The 26,683-nt window shown below is 57.5% G+C and overlaps 1 protein-coding gene across 2 annotated transcripts; it reads left to right on the forward strand.

Moving 5' to 3' along the window:
- Window positions 1–18,356: 18,356 nt before the first annotated feature.
- On the forward strand, window positions 18,357–25,865 carry PRDM13 (PR/SET domain 13). Of its 2 annotated transcripts, none has more exons than XM_069804936.1 (4): window positions 18,357–18,788; window positions 20,494–20,625; window positions 20,700–20,844; window positions 24,159–25,865. In XM_069804936.1, the coding sequence occupies exons 1-4, from the start codon at window positions 18,648–18,650 to the stop codon at window positions 25,697–25,699; spliced, it is 1,959 nt and encodes a 652-aa protein (XP_069661037.1). In that variant the 5' UTR covers window positions 18,357–18,647; the 3' UTR covers window positions 25,700–25,865. The 2 variants fall into 2 exon arrangements, with proteins under 2 accessions (XP_069661037.1, XP_069661038.1); XM_069804937.1 differs by having other exon boundaries at window positions 18,361–18,788; window positions 20,724–20,844.
- Window positions 25,866–26,683: the final 818 nt, after the last annotated feature.

Here is a 26,683-nt window from a genome sequence, read left to right on the forward strand (position 1 = left end):
CCCGCCGCCGGCGGGGCCCCGGCCGGCAACACGCGGCGCTGGCAACCGTTCCCCCGCGCGCGGGTTCCGCCCGCCGCCGCCGCCGCCGGCGGAGCCCCGGCAGGGCCCTCGGCCGCCCGCTGGCACGGCAGGGCTGCCGCGTCCCGACAGCCCTCGGCCGGCTCCCGCCGCGCAGCCAGCGGCGGCGGCGAGGGGCGAAGGCACCGCCGACAGACGGCGAGCGCGGGGCGCGGGCGGCTGCTCCCGCCCTGGCGGGAGCCGTGAGGGATCCCGCCGCCGGCCGCGCAAGGCTTCCCCGGGCGCTGCTGGCTTCGGAGGGACGCGGGGCGGCTTGGGCTGGAAGGGGCCTTCAAGAGGCCGTCCGGTCCAACCCCCCGCCGCGGGCAGGGACACCTTCCGCCAGACCGGGTCTCTCAAGGCCCCATCCGGCCTGGCCTCGAACTCTGCCAGGGATGGGGCATCCACAGCCTCTCTGGGCAACCTGTTCAGTGCCTCACCACCCTCACAGGGAAGAACTTCTTCCTCGTGTCCAGTCTGAACCTGCCCTCCTTCAGTCTAAAACCACTGCTGTCTAAATTCGGTACCGGTCTGCTCCCAGTAAGGTCCCAGTCGGCCACAGCCTAGCGGTCCCAGTAAGACCACTTACTTGTCTTGCGCCGTCTCCACCTCACCTCAGCTTCCCTTCACCTCGCCCGTTCCCCAATTCTCAGGGCGCAGCTTGCTCCGTGCTGGGGTTTTCCTCACTGGAGAGAGCCTCTGGAAGTAATTTTTTTTTCCAGTTTAACAGGAAGAACCTGGGCCCAAGTCCTTTGCAGCTTTCTTTTCCCGCTCTTCCCTCTGGTGGCATACGAAACGCTCACAGCTCTCCGCTTCTGAGTGGGATCTGAGACGTATTGATCCACGTCCCGCTGGGAAGGGGGCATCGAGGCCGGAGCTGTGGGTCCCCGTACCTGCCCTGCTGCGGGGACGCTCCCGGCAGGGCCAGCGTGGCAGGAGGGAGGGAGGGATGGTGCCTTCGTTTCTTCAACCAGCAGCGTCGCTACGGGAAGTACGCCACAGTTTTGCAGCGAGATCAGTAGAAAAGGACGTATTTAAAAAGTCTGAAGGAGTCTAGCTGAATACTAGCCGTCACCTCACAGGCCAGCAAGCCTGCTGGCATTCGGCAGGGCTGGGAGTGTGCGGCCACCAGCGAGGCGCCCTGAGCAAGGCTGCTGGGACTGACGCTGTTACAGGCCAAGTACCCGCCGTCCTGTCACACGCTGGCTAAAACCCCGCTCCACGTTTGGAGAGGGGGCTCATTAATGCCGTTTGGCAGCAGGTAGCCGTGCCTGACAGCCCCAGGGGGCTGAGGTGGGGTCCTGGGCCGCGGGCAGGGTGGGGGGAGCCCGGGGGGGTGGGCAGGGACAGTCAGGGCTGTGGGTGCCTTCGGGGCCCTGGCACGTGGAGCTGGTGTATGATGTGCCAGCACGGATGCAGTAGAAGGGACCTCTTTGTTTCATGAGATTTAATATTTCACCCAAGCATATTTGCATTAAAGCTGCTATCCGGATCGTTAGGTTTTGCACTTGACTGCCTCAGCTTTCCAGAACGGTTTCCTAATTTGCTAATTAACCAAGCATGTTAAAAAGGTGAAACTCTTGGGGTCTTGAAGGCAAGCTCTACCCGTGTTCACTGGTGCCAGAAGTTACATTCTTCTCTTCCTCTCCCCCGTCCTGCACATGCACCATATATAAAATTAGTGGACTGAGTAAGTCAGTCCCGGCTGCATTGCCCATTCCCACACCTTCTACTGCAAGATCAACAGTCTGACTCGGTTACCTCTAATGAGGACTCTACCGTGGCAGAACATAGATTGGGGGGATATTTCCTTCCCCACCCAGAGACATACGTGTGTGGTCTTACACCTGGATGGGTGTGTGTACTCATCCCTCCCGCAAGCCCAGTTTTCAGGGCTGAATGTGGGCAGGAAGGCGAATGGTGCCTGGACACAAGACAGACAGCAGCTGGCAGCAGCTATGGGAAAGCTGCAGCCCTCATGGCCTCCCCATTCCACTACGAACCCAGGCTGAGGTTCAGACCCATCCCTGCACCCACAAAAGTCAGCAGAGTTTCTCTCAGCAATCATGATGTCAGCAAGAAGCATTCCCACAGGACAGATGCTCAGTGAGGTGAAGTAACTACTGCTTTATCCTGCTGGGAAGGTTGTGCTTGGTGCTAATGGTTGGCAAGACCTGTGAGCACAGGAGGACTATTTTTTGCATGGTCTGACAAAACCTATTTGTTCTGAAATTTAAGTATACCTTGTCTGTCTGCATGCAGCATACCGTGCAAAGAGCAGCCAGCTTGCTCCCTAGGGGTTGCCCTCACAGTGGGCAAACTCTCTCCATCTCTGTCCACCACTTCAAATACCTCCCTAAGCTTTACCAGCCTGAACTGAGAGGCTGTCTGCAGAGCCAGAAGTAAACATCCTCCAAGGCAGCCAACACCATTGTCACCAATGAGCAAGGAAACTTTAGCAAAACTTAACATATGTTCATATATCTATGAATATATGTGGCATTGTGTTAGGCAAAGATGAGCCTAGAGGTATGCAGGTGTGTATACATATACGTGTTTGTGTAGAGGAACCTGAATGCCATCTTGATTTTGTCATGACAGAGATGGTCTGTGAATGTCCCTCCCTGTCTCTGCAGCATACAAGGGGTGCTTTGTTTGGGCTTTGCCTTGAAACTGGCAGGGGCTGGGGACTAGAAGCAGTAAACTAAGAATTTCTGGGTCACAGGAGCAGTGAGAAGCACCCGATGGTTGCTCTTAGACTGACCAAGTACTCCTGAAAGGCATTCCAGACCCAGTCCCACAGGTCTCTGCAGTGATCTGCTGCTGACGGTGTAGCTAAGATGCTGGGGATGCATGAGGAACTATGAAGCAGAGAGGGAAGATGCACTGGTGTCCTCATTTTGGCTGGGATAGAGTTAATTTTCTTCCTAGTAGCTGGTATAGTGTTATGTTTTGGGTTCAGTATGAGACTAATGTTGATAACACACTGATGTTTTCAGTTGTTGCTAAGCAATGTTTATACTAAGTCAAGGATTTTTCAGCTTCTCATGCCCAGCCAGCACAAAGACTGGGGGGGAACAAGAAGTTGGGAGGGGACACAGCCAAGACAGCTGACCCAAACTGGCCAAAGGGGTATTCCATACCATGTGACGTCATGCCCAGTATATAAATTAGGAAGAGTGGGGCTGGGAGGGATTGATGCTCGGGAACTGACTGGGCATCGGTCAGTGGGTGGTGAGCAATTGCATTGTGCATCACTTGTTTTGTATATTCCAATCCTTTTATTATTATTATTATTGTCATTTTATTATTGTTGTTGTTATCATTATTAGTTTCTTCCTTTCTGTCCTATTATACTGTTCTTATCTCAACCCATGAGTTTTACCTTTTTTTTCTGATTCTCTCCCCCATCCCACTGGGGGGAGGGCGGGGACTGAGTGAGTGGCTGCGTAGTGCTTAATTACTGGCTGGGGTTAAACCACGACAATGGGATAAGATGGAGACAGTGGTGTTTCTAAATGGCTTTGCTGGCGGAATGAGACACCTTCCCTGACGCGTTGGAGTCTAGGTTTGAGACCCTGTTTTTAAATAAGAATGTGAGAGCAAGGGGTGAGGTAGGGAAGAAAGAATTTGCATACCCTGGCTGTGTTTACTTCTCCCTTCTCAGTGCAAGGAGACATGATGGAGACCACAGGTTGAGTTCTGTGGGATTTCTATGGAGGCTCTGTGACCTGACACCTTTCTCCAAAAAGCCATCTAGACCTTGCATAACTTGCTGAGCATGTGAAAACTCAAAGGAGAAAGTCCTTATTCCGCTATTTCAATGTTACAGCTACAAAGAGGGGAACCAGATTGCCAGCACATGCCTTTGGATCACAGCCACCCACAACTGCATCGCACCCAGCTTAGCACAGCAACAGGAGCCAGCAGAGAGAGAAGCTGCTGTATAACAGAGAAGCCTGTCACTGCCTCACTGAACATACTAGAGCAACCAAAATAGCAGCAGACCTCATGCCGCTGCTTATCACATCAAGCAGGCATCTCTTTGTTTCACCATCCCTCTCTACCTGCCCCCTTGCCTTTTTCTTGCTCTGCTTTGGTACCTGCGTTTTGTTACCTCATGCTGGCAATTTCTGTTTCTGTATGCTGCAGTGTGGCAGGCAATAATTAGTAGGGACTGGGCAGGAGACTTACCATAGCTATGATAAATACCATTGTTCCACTGCACACTGGGCACAGGGGACAGCTCTGCTTGCCCTGCACCTGGCACTGCAGGGGCTGTGTAACGCTGCTGGAACGGGAGCGCCTGGCAGGGTCTTGCCAGCCCCGCTCCCGGACTGTCTTTTTCTCAGCAGGACAGGCCTCATATTGCGTGACCCCATTTCACAGTGCAGCAGCAGACCACACCAGTACCAGAGCTGTGGAGGAGTAAACCCTCCTGGTGCCCTACAAAGGGACATCCTGCCATGGATCGTCCCCGCGGCGTGGTACCCGGGGGCTCCCAGTGCTTTGGGGGACCCTTCCCAGCCCTGCAGCATCCCTTGAGCAAAGGGGCAAAAGCTCCTCTCGACTGGGGCGTGCTGGGGGTGCCCGATGCCAGGCCAGGAGTCCTGCGGCTGGAGCGGAGCCGTGGGGCCACATTACACAGTGCAGGGGGGATTGATGGCCATGTGCAGTTTCCCGTGTTTCGCGGAGGACGTGGATGCCACTGTGGCTCCATCTCCCTGGAGGCCCAGCTGGGAGGTGCTTTCCTGGGCAGGGGCATGGCGGGGGGCAGACAAGGCAGAGCTTTTTCCCCTTGACATTGCTTTGCAGCCTTTCTTTTCCAGGAGCTGTGCGGAGGATCGCTTTATTTACCATGTCCTCTCTGTGTGTTTCTGTCAAAACAGGCAAATGAAGATTTCATGAAACAGATGTGCAGTGCTGCTGTGTGTGCCGATGTCTCCTGCTCAGCCTCAGACCTGGCTGCTGCTCTGAGGGACATCCAGATACAGAATGAAAAAATCGCAGCCAAGAACCTGCAGGTAAAATTATACTTTGTCTTATTTGTGAGATGAAATTATCTGTCAGCTCTCGCTGATCTCTTCCCCCTCTGCCCCCCTAAAAAAAACCATCACAAACATATTGAATATACTTACTAGTCTATCGCTAGATATAAACATACACAAGACGGTTGGATAGATTCTTCTTTTTTAAAAAATAAATGCTTCTTCCAATCCACATGTTATAAATAGCATTTAACATGATGGAAGAATGATGCGGGTTCATCTTTTTGTTCATGGGTCCTCCTCCACAGTTCCAAACACAATATTTCCTTTAGCCCTCTCCCTCAGTTGCATACAAAAAATAGTCTTTACTAATAGTCTCAGGTTTTTTACATGTTTACATATTCATCTAATAACTGAAAACAGTACGTATCTTCTCACGGATCTGACAATAAGCATTCCCGTTTGCCCTCTTCTGTTTAATATCCCCTCAGGAACTGAATGAGTGGTACAAAACCAGATTTCCTGACTTTAATCAAGCTTCCACAAAACATGCTGAGAATGTGAGACATTTCAGGGCAGGAACGGGGAAAAGAAGTGTAAGTGGAATTGAAAACCCCTTCCAGCTTATGTTATGTCACTTCTAATGGAAGCCTTTGTTATGATTTCACTAAGTTAGGTAATGTGACAGTTGTCTGATATTTTTCCCAATAAAGGTGGTCTTTTAGGCTATATTCTGCAACGAGGGAGGTGGATTAGAGGAGTGGTGACTCTGGATGTGACCCCATGTCAAACCAGTAGGAAGTATCCACAAATAATGTTTATACATATGAAATAAAAATTCATCTGCTCAGTAGCACGTATCTGAACATAAGGATCCTGTTGTTCTTGATCAACAATTTTAGGGGCAAATGATTTATATTGCAGAATGTTTTATTTGAAGCACCCTCACCCCCCCCAATGCACACATACACAAAAAGACTCTTGCAAAGACAACCATTTAATATTTTACATAGGAGACATTCAGAATTTCATTAGATGAGGGAAAGAGTTTAGAATAATGACGGTTCAGTTTACAACATGAGGATAAATAACAAGAGACCATCAGCTCTGTTGTGAGAACTCCTTGGCGAGGGTAGCTGGTTCAGAAAGATGCGCTCAGCCACCTCCTTCCAACCTGCACTTAAAATAATTTTTAAAAATCGCCAGCGTTCCCACACAGTAGCCTGTTATTTGAAAGGGTTTTCCTTTCTGGGTCACAGACACTCTGGCATTTAACCCCACCTCCTCTCAGTAACGCATACGCAGCAGAAACATATGCAGGACGGAGTATCAAATCAGTGTTAGGTTGGTTTTCTTTTTTTTTTTTCCCTCTGGTCAGCTGGAAGTGCATCCTCCGCCCCGATGGCTCAGGGTTTCCGTGCAGGGGTGGCCCCGGCCCCGGTGTGTGGGGCCGGATCCTGAGCAGCACGCCCGGTCCGGGCTGAGACGGGGGTTACACCGCCCTGCGGGCCCCGGGAGGGGGCCGCGTACATCAGCCGGGCGGCCCTTCGCTCACATGGGGCATGTGTCCCATCAGGGAGGGCTTTCCCTCCCGGAAAGACCAAGTCCCCAGGGTGAAATGGAGCCCCCCTGAAAGGGTATTTTGCGGATTGCTCCCCTTCTCCCCCCCCCCCCCCGCCAAACTCCAGCGCTGAGCAGAGTCGCGGCTTGTCCTTTCCCTGTGTTGGAGCTGCAAAGGGAGGGTGGCCGCGCTGGGGACCTCCGCCGGGACACGAGGAGGGGACCGAAGGGCTCTGGGGTAGCCTGCACCTCGCGGGGAGAGTGTGCCTTTCTCTTACGGCTTCGCAAACGTTCAGTTAAACAAACATTAAGCCGTCGTGGGCGATGAAAGGCGTCCTGAGAAGTCAGGAGGCAGCCCAAGGCTGCAGCCCAGCCCGGGGCAGGAGCCCTCTCTACCTGCCCCGCACCTCTGGGTGCCTCGGGGGACCCCTCCGCACCCTAAACACCTTCTGGAGAAAGCAAGTCTGACCCGAAGGTGCAGGTTTTTGCGCTGGGCTCTTGGCCCCTCCGGAGAAAAGGATGCTGCCGGAAAATGGAAACGACCCGCGGCCCCCCCGCAGGACACTGGGGACGCTCCGGTGCCACCCCAGTTTTGCACAGGGGCTTTCCCCACCTCCCCAGGCCCCCTCCTTCCTTTCTCTCTATTCCTCCAGGTTTTCACTCAAAAACCTGCGTTTCCCTACACCCCCCCCCCCAAGCAGCTCTTCCGTCTTCAGCCCGAGCCGCCCGCCTTTGCAAACCTGTTGTGTCGCTTTTATTAACTCGAATAAAATTAGGAACACGTGTTTTCTTGCTTGACTCGGTCCCGTGGGACCTCGGGAGCCGGGTTTTCTGCACGACTTCGCGAAGGTATCGGGTAACCTTGAAGCAACCCGGCAGGCGGGAGGGGGGCTGCGGCTCCCCGGTACGCACGGCGGAGCCTGGCCCGAGGAGAAACTCCCCCTTCCCCGGCAAGGCCCTGACATTACCGGAAAGGAATGAGCGGAAAACAGAGAAGCGAGTTAATTAGTCGCATCTTCGCCGGATCACGCTTGAGAGACGCTTTTCCGAGGGGAGGCTTCGCTGCCTCGCTCTATCTGGTAGCAAAGGGTTTCTCTCCAACCCAGAAGCTCAGAGGGAGGGTTCTGAAACTAAGTGAGGAAAAACTGTATAACCGAGGAGAGAAAATAGATCACTGCCGCGTTATATATTTCCGTGTTTCTATTCCCCCGGGCAGGTTTCACATACGCGCATTACACGTGCACGTGTGTACGCGCGTACTTTTGCACCCAGTTTTGCGGGCACCCCGAAGGGAGTTTGAGAAACTGCCGTCTTCTCGCCCCAGGTTTCAACCGCCTCCAACACAACCCGACTCCCCGCAGCACACGCACACGCACACGCACACACGCACACGCACGCACACACACACACTCAGCCGCTCCGCGCAAACCTGCGCGGCCGCGCTGCGGACCCCGCGGGTCTGGGCCGGCTTCTCCTCCAGCGGGCAGGCTGGGGGGGGGGGGGGGGGAGCGCCGGTGAGGTTGATATTTATAGGAATTGAGGGTCACGGAGAGTGGGGCTGGCTGCGACCACTGGCACAGCGGGGCGGGGTGACAGCTTCAGGTGTGCCGTGATGAAAATCCGGATATTTCCCCTCCTGGGAACTCATCCCAGGGGACAGGCGTGTTTTTCATCTCTCGAAATTTCAGAAACATGGTCGATTTATTTTTTTTCTTTCTTTGCAAGGTAAAAGGCTAGTGGAAAATCTCGGCACACAGACCACGGGACGTCCGGGGTTGCGGGGTCTTGCTAGGGAGCGGGCAGGGCGGCGGCGCTCAGCCCGCAAGCCGGGCGGGGGGCAGCGGATGCGGGCAGCTTGGTGCAGCGTTGGGAGCCCAGGACCGGGGGGTGCGGGCACCTCGGGGACTGGCCTGGGTCTCAAATTCCTGAGGAAATGCTGCCTGGAAGGCTCATAAGGGATGTCGGAAAGTCAGGTATTCCCTCCACATGGGGTTACGTTTGTAGAGGGTCCGATCCCGCACCCACCCGAGAGCAGGTTCTGTACCTGGGGGTGATCCCTAAAGCCCGGGGCACTGCTCTGACTAACAGGGGCTGTTGAAAACCTCTTCTCAGCGGTAGCTGAATGTGCACACTTGATTTTTTTCTTCAAATACCTCGGGACTCCGGTTTAAACACAATGGCCGCAAGTCACCTTTCTCAGGCAGAAATACCTATACGGTGGGCATCATAATGTAACTTTAAAACCAGTGACTCAAAAACAGGAGGTAGTTTGACTCTGATATTTTGAGCGCAGCTTAATTCAACCCCGATTTTAAGAAGGGTTCATTCCGCAAATAATTTAAAGGGGTCGGTTTATTAACGAGGCGCGCCCCTTCCAAATACCAAGCCGTGATAGAAATGTTCAAAGAAAAATAAGGGTTTTCCTCCTAGTTTTGGAAGGGCTAACCCTTCTGTATGTGTGTGCCCGAAGTGTGCCCTTATTTTTCAGTGTGAAAGACATAGAGTGAGACAGAAACTTTGAGGTTAATCTGTCTTCTTCTTCTTCTTCTAAACGCATATTTGAATATTTAGACTGAAAGATGGTGACACTGGGGAAGCTGAGGGCAGCGGTCCACAAGCAATCGGACAAAAATACCGAATAATTTTATTTAGATTTTATTTTAATAGCACAAACAATGAATAGAAAGAACAACATTAAATCTACAGTCTGTAACGAAAAATTATTTCCGACAGATGACACCTACAAGTTTTTTTGTTTCATAACTCCAAAGCTGTCAAAAATGATGCATATTTCGTCATCAAAATATGCAATGCCGAAATGAAGAGAAGAAAAAGGTCTGTACTTTGTGGTGTACTTTAAGATAAGTCCTAGATAACGTGGGTTTAACCTCCGTTATTCTGCATATCTAAACCAAATGCTTTCTTGTTTCGAATGTCTTTACTGGGTTAAAAAAAAAAAAAAAGAAAAAAGAAGTCAAGTCACAGAAACCAGAGGAAGACCTTTCGGTTTGTCAGATTCATTAATTAGAGAGCTGCATATACTAGAAGAAGATGCATTTTCTTGCCCTGCCTTCCGCCCCCACCAACAATTTCACCATGAGGGGATGTTTACCAGAGTGTAACGAACAGTTTCTGATGGCTGCATTTTTGCTAAAAATTTTTTTTTTCTTGCTGATAGTCGTATCTTGAAAAGCGTAAAACGCTGAAACCCTTTACAACATTATATGCGCTCATTAGGAAGTCAGCTCTCTTACAGCCCTTTCTCCTTGCTGGCAAAACCTATCTCTTTCTCCATTTACACTATTACCAGCCAGCCAGAAAGCTCTGCCCCTGCTCTCTGGTGCCACTGCAGAGAGAGGTCTTCCTTCCAGCAGCTACCATTTTTTCATCCCTTTCTCTCTTCCGTGCCAATGATTTATTTCCCTGCCTCTGCTCAGATCAAGTGCTGGATTCAGTGGGAGCCTAACAGGCAAAACCACCATCGTTTTCACCTCCCGACTCCCGCACCGAGGGCATCGGCAGCCTTCCCTCCGCCCTGCCCCCAGCTCCCCGCTCCCATCCCGGCACTGACGGCCACTTGCTTCTCATCTACCTATGAACCACCCCTCCCCTCCACAAGCTCCAGCTAGGTCGTTGCTGTTACTGTACTATAACGCTGCCCCTCGGGGGGAAGATTTACAGAAATTAAGTGCCTCGTTTTAGAGCTGCAACTCTTCTGTAAAAGCAAGGTTGATTTCAAAGGGGATGAGCCCCCCCCCCCCCCCCCCCGTGAGCTCTTGAGGAAAACGCAACAAATTTACACTGTGCATAAGGAATTTTCTTCGCCTTGAGCCGAGCTGAGCACGGCCGAGGGGTCGGAGGAGGAGGAGGAGGAGGAGGGGAGCTCTGCAGGATGCGCGCTCTGCTCGCCTGCTCCGGCTTCCTCTGTCGCTGCACAATTTCATCCCTGGAAGAGATTCAGGGTCGGGCTCGGATCTATCAAGCTGTCAGGACGGAGAGAGACAGTCTGTGGAAATGCTCACAGAAGGGGACTCCCACTGTATTTAAAAACAGAAACAAACCCCAAACAAACAATTAAAGCCCAAGCTGAAACAAAAAGTCAATGCTAGCTTGCATGCCTAGAGGTGGAAGGACCATGTGATTTAAGCGGTACAACCGCTGTCTTTACAAAGCCTGACTCAGACGGAGCTCAGATCAGAATGTAGCTCTACGAATTGGATTCCCGGGGATATTTTTGATGCTGGAGGACGGGGAGGGAGGGAAGCACCGTCTGCTTCTTCACCCTGCTGCTCTCTGGAGCACAGGAACAAATCGGTTCCTCGGCGCACGCAGACCTTTGCAGATGCTTCCTAGCGCGTTGGTCCGGTACATGTTCGCTAGCCTTTGGCTCGGTACGCCCAGTATGCTCTTCCATAAGTCACAGCCCTGTCTCTCAGGGACGGCCGTGAAGGAGAGGAAGGGCCTTCCTCCCTGCGCTCCAGTCACGAAAGCCATGGAAAAAAAGGACCGCAGTGACTCCAGCATACCGACTTAGAAATAAATCTGTATGTGCGTGTATATGCCCAGACATACCCGGGTGCGTATGGACGGACACACAGGCAAACCCGCATCCCTGCTGCCTCTGAGGTGCCTGTGGATACACGCGTGATACGTATGGATGCTGTAGCTGCAGGCAGCTGTGCGCAGCTCTGCCTTTAACCCGAGGAGCAGCCTCCGGGCAGCGGGGCCTCCCGGGCATCCCTTCCCCGGGCATCCCGGGAGCGAGGGGCAGCCGGGGGCCGGGCGCCTGTCCCCTCGCCCTGACCCGGGGCCGGGCTTCTCCCCTCGGACTGGGCCGAGGGCAGAGGTTTGGCTCCCGGTGGGGGGCGGGGAGGGGGGGGCAAACACGGTTTGGTCGCCCCGGCTGGGCTCGGGCTGCGCTGGCAAACTCGCCGCATTCCCCCCGCCCTGCCCCGGAAAGCTGGGGCAGCGCTGCCGGGCTGGCGCGGGGGTGCTCTTTCCTTTTTTTTTTATTTAAACATCGCAGCCGTCGGGGGGAGGGACGGGGGGACGCGGGACGGGGGCACGCAGCCGTCGAGGGGGCCACGGAGGCACGTCAGGGCTGTGCGTTCCTCCCGGCCCGTAACCAGCGCGGTTGCGGCGAAATTTTGTCAGGGGCTTCTCCCGGGCTGAGCGGCGCCACCGCCGAGCCCCGCACACGGCCCCGCACGGCCGCGCCCGCCGCTCCTCCCGCTCTTTGTCTTGCGGGAGTATGAACGTCGGGCAGCCGGCGGTGCGGGAGGAGCGGCGGAGGGCTCCGGCTCTGTCAGCCTCCTCTAAACCAGACCTTCCGCTTACCGGGGACGGCTTGCAGGGGGAAACCCACGCCAGAGAACGGACTTCAGTCCTTGATCTGAGACTTCAGCAACACGTGCTGTTAAAAGTCCCTCTGCTTCTTCCCAGGCCAGGCGGACTTGGGGTGTCGCATCCCGAGCCCCGTTCAGCGCTGGAGAGAGAGCACCCTGCCCGGGACGCCGGGCACGCTTCGGCTTCGCTCAGCCCCATTGCCTCTCCCCGCCCGGCCAGACCCACGGGGCAAAGGGAGGTGCCCACGCAGGCGAGAGGCGTTACTGCCTAATTCTGGGGCGCGGGCAGGACCCTTCCCACCGCCACGGGCCAGCCTGCAGGCAGCGCCGGGGCAGTTCCCCTGCGGAGGGGACACCCGGCTCTGTATCGCCGAGCAAAGCCGCGTCCGTATCGCCCCGGGGTTGCCGTGCCCTCCCGGAGGCCCCGCAGGGGCTGCGGGTCCCGGACGGCAGCGGGGCGAGGCCCGGGAACGGCGTCCCCGCCGGGACACGGGCTGTGCACCCCGCGGCACACGGGCTTGCCGGGGGACACCGGCGCAAACCCGCCCCGTCGGGGCGATGGGTGCTTTGCAGAGGAGTGTAGAGAGGACGAGAGCAGCAGACGGTCGCCAGCTCTCGGTCACCTCGCTGGGACAAAGTCACCTCTGCAAACACAGGCCCTGATAGCGCTGCGGGCTCTTCTCCCTCTGATTACGATGGGATTAAACACCGTCTTTCTGACAACCGGCCACAGAGTGTAAAAATCACTAACCCAAGTAATATTTTTCTCACCACGTACGTTTTGGGTTGCCGCATCCAGACGACCCCACACCCGGATTAGTGGCAGCGTGAAGGCCAGGCCCGAGCTTTAGAATGTGCCTCTCGCTACGGCTCCAGCAAGGGCAGAGCCTTCGGTGGCACGATGCTTCCCCCTGCCAGGGCCGCTTGTGCCCAGCTGGCACGCAGATGGATAGACGGGCAGACAGGGCTATGGATGGATATGCACTTGGAGCAGCTTTGGGTTAAGGGCTTCACAGACTCCCAGGGTGGTTTGGGTTGGAAGGGACCTTCAAAGATCAACTAGTCCAACCCCCTGGCCGTGGGCATCTTTCACTAGATCAGGCAGGCCCGCATTGCCAAAAACCTAATTTCCCTGATACCAGGGCTGGGCTGGGCAGGGAGTGGCGTCTGCCTGTGACTCACATCTCCCCTGCCTCCCTCCCTCCCTCCTTGCCTCCCTCGTCCCCTGGCAGCCTGTTCCTTAGGCTAGAAACACCCGGGGAAGTTTCCGCGTGGGGGTTTTCATTCCCATCCCATATAACCACCAACCCCGGGGTTACGTTTTTGCATTTACGTTTCCAAGCCCGAACACGAGCCGGGCGTGAGAGAGCCGAGGCTTGCTTCCCCTCCCTCCGAAGGGAAACCCGGCTCCAGGTCCGCTCCAGCCGCGCCTGGCCCCGGCTCCGGCCCCGGCCCCGGCCCCGGCCCCGGCCCCGGCCCCGCCGCCTCGCCGGGTCTCGCCGGGTCTCGCCGGGTCTCGGCCGCCGCTGCCCGCCGCTGTCCCCGGCAGTTGCCACGCTGGCAGCCTCGCAGAGGGACATTAGCCCGGTCATTTTCTGCGTCTCCTTTATTTCCTCAGTTTCTCCCTGAAATCTTTATAAATCCCCCTTTTCCAGGAGGAGTGTCCAGGCGGGTGGAAGTCTGAGCACAATGAAACCTGAGAATTTCTGTCACTCTCTGCATATGGTCCGAAGTGCTTTAATCCCAATTAGGGGCGGCTGACACACGGTCCTATTCATCCCAATCAGCTCTTGAATACATTTGCCTAGAAATGAACTTCACAAATAGACTCTCTCCTAAATGTGCCCAACAGCAAGGAAAATCGAATTGAGGCAGGGGCTCATTCTGAGGCGATCGAGGGAGAAAAGGTATGAATTTATAAGGTACACCGAAACATTGCAATTCAGCAACAAGTTTACTGACTTTTATTTGCATCATGTCAACCGAAAGAACCAAGAGATACGGTGGGGGCTGCGGGAGGGGGAGAATCCGGTTAAAAGGCAACTTTAGACAGACTTTGAATACTTTATGCGGCAAGTTTCGCCTCCAATTGAAGCTGGGCTAAAAGAAAAAAAAAATCTCGGCCCCTACACTGGAATTTTTAACGAGCACAAAACGTGTTTGAATCCGATCTGGGCTGACGCTCGCGATTAACAATACGAATACCAAATCGAGCTCCTGTCATCTGCCCGGGTTCCCATAGAACCTGAATTACTATTCAAAAGCTGCTTTAATATCCCACCCGCATCTCGTCTGCACCGCACAGCTGGTTGGGGGCCGCCGGCCCGGGCCGCAGCCGCCCGGCCCCGCCGATCGGCACCGCCCGCCCGCAGCACCGGGCACCGGCAGCGCCGCGGCGGGGAGGCGGCGGCGGGCGGCGTCCCGGGGGAGGAAAGCGGTGGGAAAGAAAAGAAAGGAGGGGAAGGTGGTACAGGGAAGTGGTTTTGAGAGAGGGTGGCTGAAAGAGCGAAAGTGAGCGAAGTCGAGGAAGAGAGATAAAGGGATTGCAAAAGAGAGAGAGGGGGAGGCAGGGAAGCAGGGAGAGAGGAGAGGAGAGGAGAGGAGAGGAGAGGAGAGGAGAGGAGAGGAGAGGAGAGGAGAGGAGAGGAGAGGAGAGGAGAGGAGAGGAGAGGAGAGGAGAGGAGAGGAGAGGGAAAGAAAGAGAAAGAGAAGAGAGGAGAGAAGAGAAGAGAAGAGAAGAGAAGAGAGAAAAGAGAAGAAGATAAAAGAAAAGAGAAGAAAAGAGAAGAAAAGAAGAAGAAAAGAAGAAGGAAAAAGGAAGGAAACAGAGAAAAGACGTTCAGACCGTATGGGTGTCTTCGGTTTAAAGGGGATTCCCGTGTTTCGGGGTGTCAGCACGCCTCCCCCCCTGCCCTCCGTCCCCATCCCCTTGCGGAGGAGCCCCCGGCCGGAGCCCCGGGGCCGGCTCGGGCAGGGCGGGGAGCCCCGGGGCAGGGCAGAGCAGGGCCGGGAGCCCCGGGGCCGGGCCGTCCCGCAGCCCGGGGAAGGGCCGCCTCGGCGGGGCAAAGCCATTTGGGAAAAAGGTCACCCCGGGAGCCGCCGGCTGGGCTGCCCCGCCAGAGTATGGCCTGCTGAATGAACTTGCAGCATTTTGTTCAAGCCTCCGCTGCGGTGCTCCGCGGCATAATGAGCCGGGCCCTGTATACAGGCATTCATGCTGGTCTGAATGTGGTGTTGAACCTTCTCTGTGCCGGAGCGGTTTGATGGTTTGAATGGAGCTCCCTGGTGGGACATTGCTCTCTGCAACTGTGCCTCTTTGGATGACTGTTGTTCCTTAACATTCATGCCTCATTATGGGGCAACCTGTTAAATCAGGGAGAACAGTGTGCCAAAGTGTTACTCAGGGGCACCGGCAGTTCAGCGGTGGGCATAAATAAGGGCCGCCGAGGAAAATAACTTTCATCGCATCTCTGGGCAAAAGTGATCTCGCATTAATGGTGCCTCTAGTAGCCCGGTTTAAGTATATAAAGAGCGATAGTGGAATGTTTTGATTGAGTCTAAACATTGTCTTTGAATAAAGCTGAAACCATGTAATTAATGTGTCTTTTTAATAAGGGACAATACGGTCGTTCAAGCTATTTAATTTCATTTAATTTTCCATCCCATTTGCTCCAAAGGCTGCTTTTACTTTTAACACCCGGCCTTTCATGCTGCATCTTGCTCCAGTGGGCACATTAGATCGGTTTCACCCTTCCTTTTTAGGGAAGGAAAAATAAAAGAAAATGTGGTTCCTTTCCTCTTTTGTGGACAATTTATTTCACTTGGGGAACTTCAACTTTGAGCCACAGGACAGAATAAAAATTGGAGAACTGGTGTGAATGCTTCCAGAGCAAGGGCTTTTCTTTTCTGAGTGGATGGGAACCAGCCACAATCGGCTATATTAATAAATAACTTTCCTCACAGTCGGCCTTTACATGGTCCTATTGATAAAATTGTTCGCGTGTCGTTCACGCTTTTTGACTCATTAAGGCCTGGGAGGGAGCGGCTCCCGAGGCGGAGCAGTAGGGTACCTTGGTCGCCTTAAAAGCCCCCTCTCTACCTCTGCGGCTCTCGGAATTTCAACCCGGTCTCATCCTCAAGCGGCCAGGCCAGAGGTTACAGGGACATGTTCATGGCTTAAATTTATTGCCCTCAACTTCTTGTTTATCCTTTTTGCCCCATTCAGGCCGCTGATCAAAGGGGTCATCTTCAGTTCCCCACATCCTCTCTTCCCCCCCCCCCCGGCCCCCCGCCCCCTTCCCGTCCCTGAAGGGAAAAAGAACCCCCCCCCGCCCCGCTCCCGGGACGGTCCCTGCCATTGCACCCCGGTGAGATGCGATCGATGATCATTGATGCTGCGGGGGGGCAGGCGCGACATTTATCTCGCGTGCGCGCCGATACGTGTCATTACTAAAAATACATCCGTCCGTCCGCGGCCCACCCGGACTCAGTGCCGGCCAGCAGCCCCCGGAGCGGGCGGCGGCAGCGCCCGGTCCCGGTGCCGCCGCCGGTGCCGGTGCCGCCGGGCCGGTGGAGCCCGGCGCTCCCCGCCCAGCGCCCGCGGGCGGCGCCGAGGACGGAGGGGTCGGTGCGGCCAGCCCTGGGCTGCCCGCCGGCCTCCGCGGGGACGCAGAGGTTTGGGGGCTCGCCCCGGCCGTGCCGGCGGAGGCCGGTGCCGTGCGGAGGGCTGGCCGGGCGCTGCCGCCGCCGGGCCGGAGCGACCGGCGTGGGCGAATGTCACGGCGGCAGCGGCGGGAGCTGGCCGGGAGGCCGAGCCGTAATTGCCGGGCCGGGCAGGGAGAGGGGAAAGAGCATCTTTGCGACGGGCAACTCGGGAGACGCGCCGCTTCGAAATCCCTCTCGTGTGCCCCCGCCCCGCGCGTCCCTGCGGCCCTTGCTCCCACTCGTGACGGCGGCAGACATAACCCAGAGTAAAGCCCGCGCTGGCCGTCACATGGAAAGCGACGTGCCGGGGTTTATCTTGCTGAAAGAGGTGCTTCTTGAGAAGAGCCCGCTCCGTTACCTGGCACCTATCGGCAGATAACACCTCCAAACGTAGCTTTCCGGGTGTTCTTTTGAAATTTGTTAGGTCTGACTATTAGGAAAAGGGCAGGGGGGAAAAAAAAAAAAAAAGCAAGCCCCATATCTGCAATTGCTTCTGAAAGCAATGGATAAAATCTGCCTGTGTGACTTCTCCGCAGGAGAAAGGTTCAGAAATCTTCTTTTTGGAGAGTTAGCGAGGTATGGAGCAGAGAAAACCTGCTAGCACGAATTAGACAGGACTATAAAAGCGAAAGTGGAAAATCGAATGCGTAACTGTACTCTTTGGTCTGACAGGCACATCCGGACTGTCGCACGTGCGTAAGAAAAAAGTCGCACACCTTTCCTTTTCACCTCCTGGAAAAATCTTGGGACATTTACCCAGCGCGATTTATAAGCCGACATAATCCTAGCGCCTCGTTGTATCTTAATTAAAATATTTATGCGAAGAGGAGGGACATAGACGCAGTCTGTCCCAATCGCTTCGTTCTGGCTTTATTTACAGTGGCTTTTTGTAGGTTCCACCTCCGAAAGCGGCCTCGGTGCAAGCGATTTTGCGTGCGGGAGAGGAACCTGTGGATGTATTAAACGAGGAATCCAGCTGCACGCTGTTCGCTAGAGATCTGTGTTATCTGCTGGCCGTGCCTCTCTGTTTCCTGGTGGCTGTATGTCTCTATTTCCTCCTGTCTCTATTTCTTAATCGCACGATCTACAGACACAGCTTCCCTAGCGCTCGCAGATGCAGCGGGTTGTGTTTTACAGGGGCTACGGCGGCTCATATTTTGCGCTATTCATCCTCCTTAAGGATCAAAGCTCTTCTGAACAGATTACTGGCCTGAAACCAACCCACTGAAATGGTAATATGGTCGTTCTTTAAAAAAAAAAAAAAAAAAAAGTGTAGGTATTTTCTGGTGTTTTCCCATCAAGTACCTGCCCAATTTCTGTATGGCACACGCCGGGAATCAATAGAAGTTAACAAGTCCTCAAAACATTCCCCATCTCTTTGTTTAATCTCCTTTACAATAAAGCCAAGGGAAGAGAATTAAAAATCTTTGAAGTATATTAAACCTCAAAAGGCTCAGCCAAGTAGACTTAAAATAGTCACTTATTTTCCAAAACTGGTTTGTCGAGGAACAATAAAAGGAAGTAAAATTTATGGAGAAATTATACAGTGGATTTGTCACTTAAAATATCGTAACTGTCTCGGGGACAATACCCCATGCTGAGGATTAATGGTCCCTCCAGACCTTTGATTCACCAGCGCCTTTTCTTTGCCCTTGACAAATTGGATTTTTAGGAATGGGAAGGTCGCCTGGCCCATTGTCTGCCAGCCATTCACTCCGCCTGATTATGCAGGAGGGTTAGGGAAAGGCTCCATGTGACCCTCTTGGATGGGACTCCGCAGCTGCTCGAGGAGCCAAACTCTCTCACCAAACTCTGCGCCCCAGAGCATCCCCCTGCCAAGGGGTACCCCTCCTGCTCCCGTTGAAAAGCCGGCGTCCACACACCGCCGCGTCACTCTGCGGGCGGAGATACGCCTGTGCTCGTCCTCCCGCCGCTGTCACTCCGGCCCCCTTAAGTAGTTGGGGTTCCCGAGCGCTCACACCCAGAGGCAGCGATGCAAAGCAGCAGGGCTCCGGCCATCAGCGTGAGCGCGGAGAGCTGCATCCCGGCGGGGCTGCGCCTGGGTCCTGTGCCGGGCATCTTCAAACTGGGCAAGTACCTCTCAGACCGCAGGGAGCCAGGACCCAAAAAAAAGGTATTTTCCTACCGTCTCTCCTGCACCGCTGGACCTTGCTTTTTCGTTGACGCGGGGGAAGCCGGCTCGGGAGAAGAGGCTGCTCTTCCCTCCCCTCTCGCCTCCATCCTCCCTTCTTAGAGCGAGCCAGGAAAGGGAAGGGAAGCGTTTCCAGAGCGTCCCGAGATGTCTCCTCGCGGCTTTGCCAGCAAAGCCGGCCCGCCCGTGCCCTCTCCCCCTCCTCCCCGGCGCCGGGGCCCCGCTAGCCCGGCCGGGGGACCCGGGGGCTCTCCCGGAGGAGCGGACGCGCCCCCGCCTTGAACACAGACGTGCCGAAAGCGCCGCCGCCGCCCGGTGCCCGGTGCCCGGTGCCCGGTGCCGGAGGGCGCTAGTCCCGCCGCCCGACCCTCGCCCCGCGGGGCTCCGCTCACTCGGGCATTGCCCCTTCCCCGGCAGGGCCAGGACGTGCCACGGCTGGCTCCTCGACCCTGGAGCCCCGGCGAGGCGGGGGCACGCGGCTTTCACGGCCCCCCCGGTTTTGTCCGGGCAAGGAGGGGGGCGAGAGGCAGACGCACCGATTTATTTCTGCCTTCGGCTCGGGTTCGTGCCTCCCCCGTCCCTCTCCTCGGCCGCGGATCCGCTGGCTGGGGCCGGAGGGGAGCGCGGGGCGAGCGGGCCGGGGGTCCCCCGGGGGCGGCGGCGGGGTGCGGGTCGCAGGTGTCGGGGCAGCCCAGCGCAGCTCGGCCTCCTCGCCAAGCCTCGGGCCGGCTCCTACCCCCGGAGCCGCAAACCAGCCCCCACGGCCGGAGCGGGAGGGGGTGACGGCCAGCCGGCTGCCGGCTCCGGGGTCAGTCGGTGTCCGAGCTGGGAGGGAGCGAGGAGGCGGTGAAGGGTGTTCGCCCCGTCCATCGGGCTCTTCAGGGGGCTGCGGAGGAGAGGCCTCCTTCCACCCCCCGGGCAGCCGCGGCTCACGCGTTCCGCTCGGATTTTTAATGCCCTTTAATTGTTTTTAAACGCTCTGCCAGCCCACTCAAATTTATTTCTCATCTGGCTCCCTTGGTTTCTCGCTTTAGACCGCTTTGTTCCGATGACTTTTATTGCACGGTCATTCAGGGAACGGGCACTTCATTTTCTCTTTGTATGGGCAAGCAGATTATGAAGTATGGGGCTACAGAGACTTTGTAGCTAAGCGGAATCCTCTCCCCTTTCCCCCTCCCCGTCTTCCGACAAGTCGTGTGTGTGGCAATTGTTTTGCACCGATTCAGAGGCTGCACAGACCCTTCCAAAAAAATAACGTCTTACCTGGACATTTAATACAGCGTTAAGCTGAACGTAGCAGCTGCGACCGAACAAGGTGCGTTTGGGCCAGTGCGGCCCAAAGGAAAAAAAATCCCATTTCCCCTCGCAAGGCTGCAGGTCCCCGCCGGGCCCGGGCTCTTCCATCCTTACCCCCGCAGAGCAGCAGCCCCCTCCAGGCCAGCCGCAGCTCTCCCGAGGCACCTGCGAGTCGAGGAAGGTCCTACCCAACGGCGGGTGAGGATGGAAGAGTCAAACAGGCGGCAAAACGGGATGCTCTCGCCGCTGCGAGACACCGGCCCGGTGTGGGAGAGCAGGCACGGCAGAGTGGGCAGGCAGGCGGGGGGGGGCTGGGGGGGGCGGGTAAGCTTTTTGCTTTCTTTCTGCTTCGTCTCGCGTGGAGGTGACAGCGGTGCCGCCTGTCTTCCAGGTGCGGATGGTGAGAGGGGAGTTAGTGGATGAAGCCGGGAGCTCAGCTCTGGAGTGGATAGGGTTAATCCGGGCTGCCCGAAACTCCCAAGAGCAAACACTGGAGGCTGTTGCGGATCTGCCAGGAGGACAGGTACCCCACTCGCGGCTCCGGGCCGGCCTGGCACCGCTCTCCGCCACCTGCCTCCCCTCTCAAGCCTCCTGAAGAAGTTTCCTTTCTCCCCCTCCCAGATTTTCTACCGGGCGCTGCGAGATGTCCAGCCGGGAGAGGAGCTCACCGTCTGGTACTCCAACCCCTTGGCGCAGTGGTTTGACATCCCCGTCACGGCCACCCCGACGCACGACGAGAAAGGTACAGACGCGGGCATTCGTTTCAGAGCAACCTAATTAAATGCAACAAACCAAACCCTCTTTAACTGACACCTTTGCCGGGAGCTCAGACTGCCGCAGGCAAACGTGGGCCCTTCAAATCCGCGCCCTCAGAAAAATTAATGCCCGCACAGCTGCAGTGACTTTTAACCTGCCACCCTTTAAACTAAGACTCCATCTGCTTATATTTAAAGGGTGATCTATTAAGTCGGTAGCGTATGGAAAGGCCCCCGTGCCTCGAGTCGTTCCGTCATCGGCACAATTTAATGATCTTTTGATAGGCAAATGGGATTTCTATTGAAACAACGCTAGTGCGGTTATGCGAGACAGCCATGTGGCTTCGTAGGTTTTCGAAATACCGTTGTCACCTTGGGTGTTCCTCGGTCAGGGCTTCAGAGCCTCTCTTCAGGCTGTCTTGTGGGCAGATTCACGTAGTCAGGTCAAAACGGGTACTGGGCAGTCCCTGTAAATTAGGATGCATTAGGTAAAAAATTAAGTCGGCGTCAAATTCCACTCAGATAAGGACATCCGAGGAAGGGGAAGACACCCGCCTGGGACCGCTCGTTTCAATCTGCAAGCTGATTCTCAGCTGGAGTTACACCGATGTTAAGAAAAATGATAAGGTGGCAGCACCTTAAACAGGGGAAAAGAAGACGAAACCCCTCAGCGTTCACCCGTCGGGCTGCTCCGGCGGCGGGCCCACCCTCCCGCCGGTCCCGGCCGGGTCCCGGCGCTCCCCGGGGCGGCGGCGGCTCGGTGGGACCCGCGGGCACTCGCTCCCCTCGGGCTAAGCCCGCTCCGCCGGCGGCGAGGGCAGCCCACCCGCTCCCGCCCTAGGCAGAAGACCCTTCAGCCCGACGCTGTCCCTGAGAAGGCAGCAAGGGCACGATCCGGGGAGGGGCTGAGCCTTCCCCACCCCTCAAGGCTGGCTACTCCGCAGGGTGATCAGGATCCGGCCCGGAGGGATGCTTGCCGAAACGCCGGGCGCTGGCTGCTCACGTCCCATCCGACTCGTGCGATGGCGCAGGAGCCCAAATCCCTCCCAGTGCTGAAACTGTCCCCGGAAAGGAAACTCTTGGTCACGTCTCTGTCCCCCCCCCCCAAGGGCAGTGAGGGACTGGGTCTCCGGAGGGTCACCCCCTCCAAAAGCCCGGGCTCTGGCGAAGTTTCGGCCGCAGGAAGGAGGACACGGTGCTGGGTTCTGCCCCTCAGACCCAGCAGCCCTTGTCTGTCGACGGGTGCCAGTGCCGGTCAGGGGAAAGAAGGGCAAGAAAGGAGCTCGGGTCTGCGAGAGGCACCCAGCGTGTGGCATCTTCCTCGTCCCAACGAAGCGAGGCTTAGTTGCAGGCTGACCCTGCGGATCTGCTGCGTCTCCGGCCCCACGCTTTCCAGACTAATTAATACGGACTCAGAAGAAGTGTATCAAAATGCCGAAGCGCTCTTCTTTTAAGGATAGTACGCTGGAAAAAAAAATCAACAAACAATCAGAGCGGAAGAAATCCAGAGAGCTTTTTTTTTTAAAAACAAAACAAAACAAAACAAAACTTTGGAAATCTGTCTTTGACCCCATTTATTTGGGTTTACCGTGATGAGAAAGGGATGGTTTTAGTCTCTTTTTTTTTTTTTTCCTTTTTCCCCCCTTTTTTATCCCCGAGCGATGGTTGCCGGACTGGAGCTGAGCTGGGGAAAGCGCCGGGCAGGGCTCGGTGGCGCTCGGGAGGCGGCCGGTCCCGCCGGTCCCGCCACGCTTTTGCTGAGGACGACGAGGGCCAAACCGCCCCGCTGGAGAGACCCGCAAAGGCAACCGAAGGCAGGAGGAGGGAGCCCGCGGGGCGGGTGGCCGCACGCCCCTCGGCCCGTACCGCTCCTTCACCCGTTTTCCAACGCAAGTCGGTGGGACTGCGGCCGCGGTTCCCCCCCACTCCGCGCCCGGGCAGACACCCTCCCGCCTCCCTCCCTCCTCGACGGGGCGAAAAACCTCGTCCGACGACATCATATCGCTGCACAGCCCGCGGACCGCCGCTCCACGGCGAGCGAGGGAGGGCTGCGCACCACGGCGAGGACACAGGCGACGAGACGCAGGCGACAGCGCTGGATCCTCGCACGCGAGAGAGCGAAGCCTTCGTGTTCCACCCGCACCCGGCTGATCCCCGGCCCAAATGCTGCCTCAAAAGCCCCCCCGGGAGGCTGGTCGCGGCCAGCGTGTCCGCCTCCGTGACCCGCGCCCCCTCCCCGGGTGCCCCGGCTGCCGCGGAGCGCATCGCCGCTCGCTTGTGCCCCACCTCACCCCCTATCGCCCCCCAAGGGACCCCCCGGAAAGTGAGGAGCTGGCCCCAGGCCTGGAGCGGCCTCTGGTTTCCGTGTGGCACTTGGCCTCGCCTTCGGCGTTTCGGTGCATTAACCCGGGAGTGAGGATCGGCTGGGGACGGGCAGGGTGGGCAGCCGCTCGGGGGAACTCCGGGGGCTTCTGAAACGTCTTGTCGGTGTGTTGTAGTGACCGGGAGGAACGGGAGAGAGAGAGGTGGAAACGTACGGACAGCAAAAGAGATGGAAGAAACAGAGGAGAAAGGGAAAGAGAAAAGGAAAGGGGAAAGGGAAAGGGCGGGAAGAGAAAGAAAGGAAAGAAAAGGAAGGAAGGAAAGAAGGAAGGAAGGAAGGAAGAGAAAGTAAGAGAAAGAAAGAGAAAAAGGAAAAGGCAAAGAAAAGGGAAAAGAAAACAGGATAAAGAAAAAGATACCCAGACAGACAGATTGCCCGCAGAGGCAGCGTTTCACCGTCGGGGCTGGGGAGATGCTCCTCCTGGCAAGCAGGGCCAGGAGGGGGAAAGCGAAGGCTGTGCCTCTGCGGTGCCGGGCAGTCTCCGGCGCCGCGGCCACCGAGGTCTGTTCCGCTTGAGAGAAGCCGAAATGTTTAGGGGACGGGGCACAAAGGGCATTGTCCTCTGAAAGGGAACGATTACATATGGCCCATACATATCGGATATTGTCTCGCCGCGTAATGAGGGGCTCACGATCATTAGATTGGCCTTTGTTCGGTGCAGCCGACTCCCTGACATACGCTACCTCCCCTGCAAACGCCAACAGATGGGCCCCCCGACAGACGACTCGCGGCGGCAGCTGCTCCCCCCCGGCGCCCCGTCCGCGGCAGCGCAGCCCCGACCGCGCACCGCGCCGCACCGCACCGCACCGCACGGCACCGCGGCACGGCGGGGGCGGGCCGGGGCGGCGGGGGCGCGGGGAGGCGGCGCGGGGACGCGCGGCCGCCGCTGCTGACGGGCCCCTCCGCTTGCCTCCGCAGGGGAGGAGCGGTACATCTGCTGGTACTGCTGGAGGACCTTCAAGTACCCCAACAGCCTCAAGGCCCACGTCCACTTCCACTGCGCGCTGAGCCACGGCCGGCCCTTCCTCCACCACGACCACGGCCGGCCCGCCGCCGCCGCCTTCGGCCTCCCGCCCAAGGAGCCGCCGGCCGCCGCGCTGCGCGGCCACCCGCCCCCCGCCTGCGGCCCGCGGGAGGCCGTCAAGCGGGAGGCCGCCGCCGCCGCCGCCGCCGCCGCCGCCGCCGCCGCCTCCCCGCCGCTCGCCAAGCCGGCGCTGCCCAAGCGGCCGGCGGGCAAGGAGGAGCAGGAGCGCGCCCTGGACATGAGCGTGGGGGCCGCCCGCGGGCCGGGCCCGCTGCTGGGGCCGGCGGGCGGCAACGGGCTGGCGCTCTGCCCCGGGGCGCGCTCGGCCTTCCGCCCCGCCGGGCCGCTGCGGGAGGAGGCGCGGGGCGCCGCCGCCGCCCTCGGCTTCTCCAAGCTGCTGGGGGGGCTGAAGGCGGGGCGCGCCGCCGCCGAGGCGCCGCCCAAGTGCGGGGCGCTGCCGGGCGAGGCCGCCCCCCCGGCGGCGGCGGCGGCGGCGGCGGCGGCGGCGGCTGCGGCGGCGGCGGCGGCGGCGGGGCTGGCGTGCGGCGGCGGGCTGCGCGCCTTCCCGCTGCTCTCGCCCCTGGAGGAGGCCTCGGCCTTCCGGCAGGTGGAGCGGGGGCTGCCCGCCGCCGCCCTGCCGCCCGCTAGCCGCTACCCGCCGCTGCCCGGCGGCGCGCTGGAGCGCTTCGCGCTGCCGCCCTTCGAGGGGCTGAAGGCGTACGCGGGGGAGTGCGGGCTGCCGGTGATGCCGCTCACCGTCTACAACGGGGAGCTGCTCTACGGCGCCGCGCCCTACTACCCGCTGAAGCTGCACCTCGGCGGCCTCCTCAAGTACCCCGAGTCGGTGTCGTACTTCGGGGGGCCGGCGGCCGGGCTGCACCCCGCCGAGCTGGGCTCGCTGGCCGGCATCGACCGGGAGATCGCCATGCACACGCAGCAGCTCTCCGAGCTGGCGGCCGAGAAGGGCCGCGGGCGGCTGGAGGCGCTGCCGGCGGGGGCGGCGGCGGCGGCCGGCGGGAAGCCCAAGACCGGGCACCTCTGCCTCTACTGCGGGAAGCTCTACTCCCGCAAGTACGGGCTGAAGATCCACATGCGGACTCACACCGGCTACAAGCCGCTCAAGTGCAAGGTCTGCCTGCGGCCCTTCGGGGACCCCAGCAACCTCAACAAGCACATCCGCCTGCACGCCGAGGGCAACACGCCCTACCGCTGCGAGTACTGCGGCAAGGTGCTGGTGCGGCGCCGCGACCTGGAGCGGCACGTCAAGTCCCGGCACCCGGGGCAGAGCCTCGGCAAGGCGGCCGAGGACAAGAGTGACTCTGGCTACGCGCACCCCGAGCAGGAGCAAAAGACTGACAACGAGAGCGACGTGGACGTCTGCTTCACCGACGACCAGAGCGACCCGGAGAGCGGCAGCAGGAACCGCGAGCAGTGATGCAGGAGGCGGCCGCGGCGGCGGGGGGCGCGATGCAGCCCCCCCCCCCCCCTTACTCTGAGCTTCCGGCCTCCCGGGGCCGTCCCACGGGAGCCCGTGTCGCGGGGGAGAGCCGGCTGGCAGGCACCCACCCGGCGGCCGGGACCGCGCGATCGTCGCCGGCGTCCCCGGGGTTCCCGCCGCGGGGCCGGGAGAAGGTGGGGGGGGGGGACGGGGACACCAAGGGGGGCGAAACCCTGGCGGGCCCGGGATCCCAGCGGAGAGGCACCGCTTCCCCGTAGGCGCCCGTATTGCAGTGGCCATATATTTTTATTGTACCTTTGTGTCGAGGAAATTGTGCCTTTTGGAAACGATTTTTTTCTATGTGCTCTCCCGTCACTTGTTCCAGCGGTCCGAGCCGTGGGGCTCAGCAGCAGTCCCGGGTCTGCAAGCGCCTCTGGCATCTGTACACTTTATTTGGCACCTCAGATGTGCTTTCTCGGGTCCTAATAAAGCAATACCAACAGCTTTTTGGAAAGAAAGAGAGGAAAAAAAAAAAAAAGGCGGCAAAGAGCCACACTTGCAGCACTGAAGAGGTTCGCACAGGATAACAGGTGCACCATTTGATCAAGTTGCAATTATTTATAACAGATAATATTTGAGTAACAAATGTAAAATAAATATTGAAAAGCATGAATCTAAAAGCACGCACTATATACTTTTAAAGGAAATACACTCTCTGTTTGGTAGAATACAAATGTGGTGTATGTTTGTTTTCTAATGAATGATGTACAGTGGATACAGTATTTTGGTCTTGGTTCCAGTTTGTCATGCGATTTTTAAAAAAAAAAAAATAAAGTTACTGACAAACTAGTGTTTGTCTAGTTGTTCACTGAAGTGCTGTCAGCAGGAATTCTCCATAAAGCTTCTGATGATCGGGAGCTCGGCCCAGATCCCGCTGTATTCAGCATCTTTGGGTCAAGCCGTAAAGAATTTGCCCCTGAA

The sequence above is a fragment of the Haliaeetus albicilla genome, chromosome 17, assembly GCF_947461875.1.
Source record: "Haliaeetus albicilla chromosome 17, bHalAlb1.1, whole genome shotgun sequence".
Taxonomy (NCBI): Eukaryota; Metazoa; Chordata; class Aves; order Accipitriformes; family Accipitridae; genus Haliaeetus; species Haliaeetus albicilla.